Source organism: Triturus cristatus, chromosome 9 (assembly GCF_964204655.1).
Source record: "Triturus cristatus chromosome 9, aTriCri1.1, whole genome shotgun sequence".
Classification (NCBI taxonomy): domain Eukaryota; kingdom Metazoa; phylum Chordata; class Amphibia; order Caudata; family Salamandridae; genus Triturus; species Triturus cristatus.
Genome location: NC_140592.1, coordinates 232,589,347 through 232,600,104, shown reverse-complemented (window position 1 = coordinate 232,600,104; position 10,758 = coordinate 232,589,347). Strand labels below are relative to the sequence as shown.

General features: G+C 45.3%; 1 protein-coding gene across 2 annotated transcripts in view; it reads right to left on the bottom strand.

Moving 5' to 3' along the window:
* Window positions 1–443: 443 nt before the first annotated feature.
* Window positions 444–10,758, bottom strand: part of TWF2 (twinfilin actin binding protein 2) — a 239,132-nt gene continuing 228,817 nt past the window's right edge. For both annotated transcript variants that reach the window (XM_085624807.1, XM_085624808.1), the window contains one exon: window positions 444–2,410. In XM_085624807.1, coding sequence (XP_085480933.1) covers window positions 2,243–2,410 — 168 coding nt within the window. In that variant the 3' untranslated portion in view covers window positions 444–2,242. The remainder of the gene's footprint in view (window positions 2,411–10,758) is intronic.

Sequence of the window (10,758 nt, the reverse complement as noted above, 5' to 3'; positions counted from 1 at the left end):
CCCTTCCATTTTTACTTTTAAAAAGAGAAAAAGAAAATCTGTTGTTGGGAGGAATGTGGTTAGATTTGTTTAGACCGGTTTATATACAGTTTCTTTTTAATAAGCTAAAACTGTAGAACAAATGCTGCCTTTTCTTAGGCATTCGTATTTGCCTAGCTTTTCTCTCAGTTTTGGATGTGTTCCAGGATCCTGCTTATGGGTGGAACTATTCAGTGCTTTTCAATTTTAATGAAAATCACTTTATAGAGGAGGAGTTTATGTTTACAGCATAGTTACTGTTTACATTACCACTAATACATCCGAGTTTGGAGACATAGTTCAGTAAACAAGCAAAATACATTAAAGTAGATGGAACAGTATATTTGGCCTTATCTAATTACACACAAGAAATGCATTTTATTCAGACGCGAGTCGTTTCTAATAAAAGCGTACCAACACCAGAGTTTAAAAATATGTTTTTATTCCTTTTAAAAACACAACATCCAGTAATGCACAGTATTCTGAATGTTTTCCCCACCATCAAAAGATTATCGCGAATACCAGCTCGATCAGGAATGTGCAAACTCGCCAGAGTTCAGGTGATTTCTCAGGGACCACGTCTCCAGTTTCTAGTAGACGCAGGTTCCTTTCCAGCACCCGCTGTCCCTGTAAAGGTTGGGCAACAGCATGATTTGGTAGGCTGACCTGGATGAAAAAAACTGATTGACTTGCCCTAGTGAGAGACAGAAGCACCCAGGAAAGCACCTGTAATTGCGATATCCACTGGTGGAAGAATATCTTACCACCCTAGGTACAAACCCGTATCTATCCCCCCCACCTCAAAATACACAGAGCTCAAAAAGAGATTTTCAACTTTATCTCCAGCATCTCATAGTGGAAACAAGGAAGTAAAAAAAATGTGACAGATTAAGAGGATGCCCTTTATTGATCATTTGTGTGAGATCTGGTCTTCAAGTTAATAATAGGGTTAGAATGTTCACCTAAAGAGGCCTGCACCAAAGCCGAACCAATACCAAAATGTGGCTATCTTCTCAGGTCAGATATTTCAAGACAAAAGTAAGAAAATGGGCAAACTGTCCATCATGTTTAAGATACTATAGTAACCCTTAGACACCACAGAACAACTAACTGTACATCAGAGTGTGATTGTTAGAGGGAAATCACCCTCGGATGCACTGGAATCCTTATCCTGAGGTCTTCACTATCAAGTGAGTCCAAATTAGCCAGCTCAGCGTACAAGATTAGAGAAACTGATTTCTCTGTTTAACATGTCAGCAACAAAGAAGCAACTCTGTTTGCAGCTTATAACAGACAGGAAAACTTCTACCTTTAAATCTTTCACAGGTGCTTCTGCTTTCAACGTTAACATTTTGCCACGGAGCAGTTAAAAGCAGTTAAAAGCTATATATGCATTTACCGTGTGCAGTAAAGCAAGATGACAATTTAGTGGAAAACTGTAGTTGGAATGGTGTCAAACTTGGGTGACTTATGAATATCATGGTTTTTGAGAACTAAAACAAGTAATTAGCAAATGGCAACAAAGCAAAGTTCTAGAGGTGCAACTGTTCACAGTCATCTTAAACCCAAGGTCTAAACGTAACACAATGTAGTCACCAACTACTCCAATGCCCGGGGTGTGACGAATAACTGTGACCCACATGCATCACAGACCAGACACACAGTGTAACAAGCACCAATACAAAGTGAACAGACATCAAATGTCACCATCGTCACCAGGCCCCCCATTGGCAACATTCTGAACAATCACCAAGAAGGTTAGTTCAAGGGTACAGTCCCATATTATAAGAGGCTGTGTGTGGCATTCTTCCCAAGTAGAAATGTTATGGAACAAGAGGAAATAAGGGAAACTGGGAAGAAGTCAATTGACTGGATTATTTCAATCCCAAGCCAACTCCATCCCGCAGCTCAGGAGTATGTAGACAAAGTATGGCCCAACATAGGAAGTAACAACAATTCAGGGGAGGATGAGGTGTACAAACATGGCTATCCTCCTCCACACACAAACAGTGATAAAGGGACAGCCTAAAAGAAAAAAAAAATCAGTTTCCCTTTCTAAGCCACCAATCCTCCCACTGAATAACACCCACACAATGGGAAACTGGGCAGATAATCAATTAGGAAAAAACGTGGAGAGTCAATGAAAGTGGTCTTGGTGATCAATGTAATGAGCTTGATCCTCTTGATTGTTCATAGCTCCATTACCAATCCATCACTGGAGCACTTAACTGTCATCACCGTTCTCCCCAGGCCCTTTGATGATTCGCTTTTGTCCTCTTTTTCCAGCTGGTCCTTTGGGTTTTGCAAATGCTTGTTTGTATGCATGTTGCTTTGGATGCACCTCTTCATACAAGAAATCAGCTGTAAGCTCAGCACCACTCTCAATCTCAACCTAAAATAGAGAGCAAATAACAGTGTTAAACTACTGAAGACAATGGCTAAAGATCCAACACCCCTAAAACACAGTTGGCACCACCATATTATAACTGAGGACTACACAAAGATTACTGAGTGGTGATTGGCCAGTTATTTTATTTTTCCTTCCAAAAGTGATTAATTTTTAGGTATCTGAATTCTTCCTACACACTCATGCACTGCCAGTTATCTCCAGTTCAGAGTCTTTGATCAGGTTGGAGGGGGGTGGGGGGAGAATTAATGAATAATAGGATAAACTCAATCCTACTGCAAAGGGTATTGAAACTAGCCTTATACGTTTCAGAACGAAAAATGGATTTGAGTGTGAGACAAATCACAGAAACACTGTCACTGTGTAAAACTGAAGGCAGATATGTCAGAAGCTGTCAATATTTCAATAAATCCTAATAATGTACCCTCCTGATCAATGCACATGAGAATGTTGTTCGCTTAAGAGTACATAAATATTTCTCAGCCACTTTTCCAGAAAGAAACTGGCTTCTACAAATAAAAGAGCTAACTAATACAATTGGGGTCAGTAGAAATATCTGTGGATCTTATTGATGCATGCATGACTACATTTGGGTCAGAGAACTTCAGGAATAATCTGTGGACTTGTTGAAATAAAACAAATCTGATTAAAAAAGATAAATGGTTTTTGACAGAATAAAAATGTCACCTTATTGGCTGAAAAAAAGTGGTTTCCTAGCAGCTCGAACGCGCTTTAAAAAAAGGTTGGTGTCTGCCATTTATAAAGACCACAGTCTCAGATGCAGTCCTGGCTGGTAACACACTGCTAAAGTTCTTAATTCACAACAGGGAAACAAACAAGACATTATCAAAATGTAGTTGGTACCAAACATTTTACGTGTGCTACATACATTTTTGAGCAGAAAGCATTTATTTTATGACATATCAAGTCTACAGAGTTGGCTTTGTCAGCACACCCAGATCATAATGGATAGGCGCCAATAATTGGACAGCGTATGTGGGGAGATGATCCAGACATGTATTTAACAATCTCAGAGCTGATTTTGTCCCAAACAGGAGAACTGTGAATTGATTGTTTACCATTCATCGCAATCTAAGGAACAGTCAAAGTGCACAATGCATCAGTCAGTACACTGAAGGATGTGTCCTAGGGGTCAACAGTCACCATAAAGTAATCATTTTAGACTAAATGGATGAGTTTGTATAAAGTAATCTAGAAATGTCCAAGCACACCTGTATCCAGATAGTAGCACTTTGTGAACATACTGAGACGCGCCCACATAGCTACCTGTCATAGGTCTAGGAGAGGGAATCCACGTGCTAAAGCAGTGATAGCAGGTTTGGCCCTTGTAGATTGAGCACACTGTCCTTCTGGAGGCTGTTTCTTCTGTAATGCATAACAGATCTTAATGCAGAGCACAACCCAGCAGCAGATGGTATGCTTCTGCACAGCTTTGCCTTTTTCACTCCAGCAGGCCCCACAAAGAGCTGATCGTCCAGGTGGTGTTTTTTGGTATGATCTATGTAGAACAGTGCTTTCCAAACGGTGTGCCGCAACACGTTAGTGTGTCGGCTGCCGTCTGCAGGTGTGTCACACAACGTGGTCTAGGCATCGTGCAGGACGGTACTGCGCATGCTGACGCATTACCTGTTTCTGCAAAAGAGGAGGAGTCTCCTGTGGTGGGGCAGCGAGCAGTGATTGGAGTTGGAGCATCGCTGCAGCTTGCTGCCACCCTCCTTCAGACCTGTTGTAGCATCCGGCAGTGGAGGGGAGTAGACTGCCGGTGGCTCCTGCAGTGCAGTGCTCTGCACCACACTCCGCAGTACCGTTCAAACTAGGTCAGGGGGAGGCCAATAGCACCAGTGGCATCCGGCACTCACTGCTGCTGCCCTCCCGCAGACCCGTGGAACCTCCGGCGGTGAGTAAAGGATGCTCCAGCTCTCGCTGCTGCCCCCCCTAGACTCCTGCCCCCCGCAGACCCTTCAAAGCTTACGCAGGGGGGCAAAAGCAGCATCACCAGTGGCGCAGCTTTACATGCTTGCGGCTCCTGCGGCGCTCGCTGCTGCCGTCCCCCGCAGACCTATTCAAGCTTACACAGGGGGATGTGACAGCAGCATCGCCAGTGAAGTGGCTCTTGCAGCTCCACATGCTCGCTATCAACTTCATTAAAATAGTGAGTGCTGCTGGTTATATTCACATTGTTTTAATTCTTGCACATATTTACATATTGTTACCCCTAAACGACAGCAGTCTTGAAAATGTATGTATGTTATTATTTTATAAATCATATATTTTGCTAGTAAAACTCAATTACCGTGTCGCGAAATGATGCGTGTGTAAAAAGTGTGTCAGCAACATGAAAAGTTTGGAAAGCACTGATTTAGAAGCTCAAAGCTCTCTTGGGGTTCAAAGGTAGAATCTCTCCTCTTCGTTAGAGGAGTGAGACTGTGCACAGAATGTCAGCAGGGTGATGGTTTGACCAAAGTGGAATGGGATCCAAACATTTGGCAGAAAGGATGCCCTAATCCGCAGAATTAGCTTGTTGGTAAAGAAGGTGGTGTATGGCAGATTATGCTCACTAACGCACCATGCTGAGGTAATGGCAACGAGAAGCAAAGTCTTGATGGGAAGGGGTAGTAAGGAACAGCTGTAGACCTACTTGTATGGAGTGCACATCAGAGAAGTAAGGATGAGACAGCTTACACTGGATAATCACAAAAGGAGACAGGTGTATTTATGCCGCAGCTATTTAAACAAATGAATCAAAACAGATCACTTAAACAATGAGGGCTGATCAGGCAACCATAAGAAGGCTAAAAAGGTCGAAAGATTACTTTTAACCGTGCCCAAAGAAAGACCTTACAGGAAAAGAGTTCAAACAAGCAAGACGTCAGACAGTTTGGCATGGAGGGGATTAATCCACAAACTTGTTCCGACATCAGATTAATACAGTTTTCATCGAGGGGTGCCAGGCTGCCAAGAGGACATGAAACACCTTTAGAGGAAGGTGTTCAACTGTTGCCGCTCAATCTCCATGCATGAAGGTGGAGAGTGCGAAGGCTCGGGTGGAGGACCAGACCATGCTGCTGCAACAGCAGATCGTCCTGGAGAGGCAGCCTGGAAGGATAGATAATCAAGCTCAGGATTTCTGGATACCATACTCTCCATGCCTAGTCCGGAAGAACTAGGATGACTTGGGCCCAGTGAGTCCCGATCTTCTTGAGTACTCTGGACAGGAGTGGTATTGGCTATAAAGTTGTTGGAAAGGAGACTCCATCAATAATATCAAAACGGAATTAAGTTCCATTCAGAAACATGATGACAATGGGTGGCTTAAAAAGGGAAGGTTGGTCTGGAAGGCAGACTAAAGCACAGAAGCCTGTCAAATACCCTTTAACAGTCCCTGCAGCACAGCCCTGTGGGGGAGGGAGAGGTGTTAGCTAATGAAAGTTCGTATTTGAGGATACATGACCGGTAGCCCTCAAGGGATCCCCAAATCTGTTCCACCTTCCAGAGAACACCATTTTGGTGGAATCACAACAAACAGAAAAAATGACATCGTCCACTTCCTCTAGCAGCTGGGCTGAAGGTAGGTGTCCCCGGACAATCTCCAAGCAGAATCAGAGCCCACTACAGAAACACTGTAATCCTATCCTTAATGCCCCAGATCCTCGGTGGTGGAGAGGAGGCCAGAAGCAATGTTAGATCTAGCACTGCCCCTATGTACAAGAGGCAAGGAGAGGGCTCGAGCTGTGACTTGGGCATGTGGACGGAAAAGCCCTGATCAAACAGGCATGCTTCTGAGTTCAATCTGGCACGACACCATCTGCAGTGACCATCACTTTAAGTAGTCCATGTAATGGAATATCTGGATTTTCATCCCCAAGATGGGCAACCACCAACACAGCCATCAATTGGAGAAGACTCACGGAACAGATATCAATCCAAATGGGAGGACTGGGAACTGGTAGTGAGTGAATGCTACCACGAATCACAGCGTTGGTATCCTGCAATTCGAAGGACCCTATCTAGTCTCCCGCTTCCAACACGAAAATAAACTAAGCTAGGTACAGTATTGTGTGCTTTTCCTTGTGAAAGAAGTGGGTCAAGACCACGGGATACAGGATTGGACAAAGGCCACTGTACTTCTTGAGAACCAGGAAGTTCTGGGTGCATCACCCTTGCTCAGTTTTCCTGCTCTGGCACCAACTCTAGTGTTGCTTTCTGTAGCAGGACTGCCATCGCCTGCTGCTGGGTGCAGAGATGATCTTCTGATTGAATGAACTTTAGACAAGGTCAGTTTGAAGGGTATGGCATACTCCATTTCTAAAATTCGAATGACCCACTGGTCCAAATTTTTGGACTTTCAGATCTGTATAAAGAAGGACACCGACCTCCCACTGATCTCACACGCTCTGACATAGTAAAACTAAAGCTACTTCCATATGAGCTGGCACAAAAGGAGCAGGAGGCTGTCTGCTACAGCCTCTAACCTTACCTGGCCATTGTACTGACTGGGTACTTGGTTGTGAGTCTGCTGATGGGGATGACTGAACTGCCTTTGGTGAAAAATAATCTCTTGCACAAAGCCCTGAAACTTGCAAAATTGTCAGTAGTTCCTATGGGGTACCTGGAGACCCAGAGAACTAGCTGTAGCTCTGCCATCTATGAATCTCTCCAGGGTAGAGTCAGTGCTGTCTCCAAACAGCTTGGATCTGTCAAACGTTTTTGAAATCCAGGTAGGTTTTCTGGACATCCTGAGAAAATCATGAGCTACGAAGCTAGGCGAGACAGTTCCTAACTAAAAGAAGACTGGAATTGCAGACAGACGCTTCAAAAAGACTGCCAATTCTACTCAACTCAAGAAACTCTATGCCAAGCTTGGCAGTCAACATCAAAACTGACAGGTGTATAGACAATTTTTATAAAGATCTATAGTTTATTGAGCAGCAACAATTAAGACTGAGGATGTCCCCCTGATATTCCCAGTCTATTGAATTTGAATTGTCTTCTATCATAATTGGAAGGATACAAAAGACTCCACTGTTCTGGCTACAAAATCGGCAGCCTCTTAAATCGCACTGGATTATATGCCTAGAAGTAATGTCCATCATGCACCATCTATGTGAAATGGCCCTAGTGGTGGTTCAGAAAAGAGGGCAGGACTACCTGTACCCTGTCCCATAGGGCAAGTGTAAAAACGCCCAAATAGGCAGGTCTCATTTGGACTCTTAACAGCTAGAAGCTTCCAGCTTTTTAGATTCACTTTCCACTAGGACTGTTGGGAAAGCTCTCAATAATGGCTTGATAGCGCATCAGGCTTGGATCACCAAGCTCTCTCCAGAAGGGTGGACTAAAAGTATGAATGCCAGGAGTTGATCAGCATCTTCGTGCCAGTAATCTGCTGTAGTCGATATGGACTATTGCCACGTGGCCAGTAACCGGTCCAAAAGGCCTTTATTAAGGGGTAAGAGAAGTTCTGACAATTGTGTGTGTGGATAGAGGACCTCTGTCAAAAGGTGTTGTTTGGTTTCAATAGCAGGAAGTATGAGACCTGTACGGATGGTAAAATATTACCTTCAATCTCTGGAGAAGTGCCTAAACCACTTGTGTCTCGGAGTGGTACTGTCATCTGTGTAATCTCTAAGAATATCCCATGCAGGGTCAGAATATACATGTTCTTCCAGCAAACGTTGGGCCTCTGCCCAAGACTTAACTAAGGGTGCCCCATGCTCCAACAGGGCTATATTTATTGTGAGATGCGAGATGTCTGGCTTGGTGCTGGTAATGATGCTTGAGGGGCCAGTGTTGTTGCAGCGCAGGGAGAAGTACTGCTGATGAAAATATTGACATCAGCCCCAAACGCTGCGCCCATAAGGAATCTGCGGTTAGATAAAGTATCCACCAGAAAGAGCCTTACCGAAGGTAAGTAACTTGTTCTTCAGATGCATGCTTCTAACCACAGATTACTCACCTTTAGAATGGATACCAATGTGGTGGGTCTGTGCAATTGCTCAGATCAAAACGCCCTGCAGCATTTAAAAAGTGAAATGCCCTTCCCGTCAGATCTGGTTGTCGAGGAAGTATGCCCATGTGGTGGCCTGACAGACATCCACATTAGGCACTCTGTGGTAGTAGTCACAGCGCCAGTTGAACGGGGCCTTACACATGAGCTGGCACAAAAGCTGCTTTTTGGCCGTGCTTAGCAGATATTAATGCAGAGGACTATCCACCTTGACAGTGTCCTTTTCAGTACTGCCTTACCTTTCTTTGAACCCTGGAACCCCACAACATAATCATCCACCTGATGGCCTTTGGTAAAGTTGATGTAAAAGTTCAAGTGTCTTTTGGGGTCCAGCATAAAAGGTATCTGATCCTCTTTCGAGGGATGAGGCAAAGCAGGGAACGGTGAAAGAGTGATGGATTGCACAACGTGAAAAGTTGTCAAACTCTTAGACACAAAGGCTGCCCTGAACTTCAACACCACTTTGTCTGGGGAAGAAGGTGGCATAGGGTAGCTGCATCGAGAGATCTTGAATTTCACAGACGCGGAGAACAGCTGTGCATAGTTTCCAAAGGAGTGCACAAGAGGAAAGTGAGGACCAAATAGAGTTCACACTTTAACATCCCAATGGGTTTGAAGGGAAACCTATGTGTCAAACCTTTAAAAAAAAAAAAAAAAAAAAAAAAAAAGCACAACAAGTGAGTTGAAAAATTGGTGTTTGGACCTACAAATGCAACACGGGCAAAAACGCAGACAAATAACATTTAAAGATGCCCACTGCAAGTCCTTGCTGGGTCAGACAAACAATCCACCAACACAGTCAACTGACACTGCTGAATCTCCACATATGGAGGTGCAGATTATGGAGGCCTGGATGCAGGACCCTGGCCTGCAGCTGTGACTGGTGATCCTCTTGAAGAGGTTGGCTGATGGTAGAACATATGCTTATGGCTAGAAGCTTTGGATATCAGCCTCCATGCCCATTCCAGAGCCACCAGGTAAACTTGAGCCTGGTTGTTCCAGATCTTCTTCAAAAGTCTGGGAAGGAGGGGCAGCAGTGGAAAGGTATACATGAGTCCAGTGCTGCACTTTAACTGGAATGAATCTCTGAAAAATGGAACTTCTTGGAAACACCAGCAGGCAAAAGTTTTGAAATTGGGCCTTTGACGTTGGCAAAAAGATCTAGGCAGGGTTCCTCCCTATTGCTTGAAGATTCCCTGTGCTGAAACTGAAATCTCCAACTTCCGATGATATGTTGCAAACACCTCCACCATAACATTCATTAACACCCAAGAGGCACTGGTGAGGCAGAAGGGGAGCACAGTAAATTGAAAATAGTCCTGCCTACCTGGAACATGAAGTAGCATGCGTGAGACTGCAGGACGGCAATGTAAAAATGAGTGTCCTGCAAATCCAAAGCTACTATTATCTAGTTGCCAGGATCCAGGGCCAACAGAACCAGAAACTGGGCTAACCTGAGCATCTTGAATTTTCCCTTCCACAAGCTAAGTACGAAGACCAGTGCCCTTCTTTGGATCCTGCCTCCTAATGGATGATTGTGTGCCAAGTACAAACTAAAGGAACTTGGAGGGGTGGGTCTGGGAAGTTTGCTGCCCCTTTTGGCCTGGAGGTTGTTTGCCAGATCCCCAACAAGACTACAAAATAACTGGAGTGCCTGTTGTGGAGGCAGTGGGTCTTGGCGTTGCTCATATGCCACGCCTCTGTAGTAGCAATGACAGGGGCGAAACAGCCGACAGTGCAGTCTTGATGGAGTAAAAGATTTAAGGAATGAGCCGGTGCCCTGCCTTTCTTTAAAGAACTCCAGCACTAAATCGGCCTTATCACCAAAAGGTGAGACCCATCGAAATACATATCCATCAAAGAGACTTAGAGGGGGGGCGTGGCTTGCCGCCGTGCAATATGGCCGCAGCCGAAGAGAGCTCCGGGACCGCCGAGAGGTTCCCTCAACTGTCCGACCATCAATCCCTAAGGAGATTCCCCCAGCACGCTGATACAGCGAACGGAAGGTGTCCGGCCCCTGGGGAGCGACTTTCCCGCAACGTTCCGGCCGAAGTGCGGCGCAGGTGGACAGACGTCGGAGGTCTGGACGCGCGTCCACAGCAGCGGCCTAGAGTACGGGGTAAGCCCAGTAAAGTGACTCCTGGGCAGCGGCGGCGGTACCCTGTGTGGTGGGCTCCCCCTGCATCTGGCATAAGGCGGAGGACGTTCGGAGTCCGGGGAGCACGATTCGGAGGCAGATCGCAACAGCAGGGGGGGGGGGGGGGGGGGGGGGGACGCCCGAGGCCTGGCGGCACTCCGGCAGTGGCGG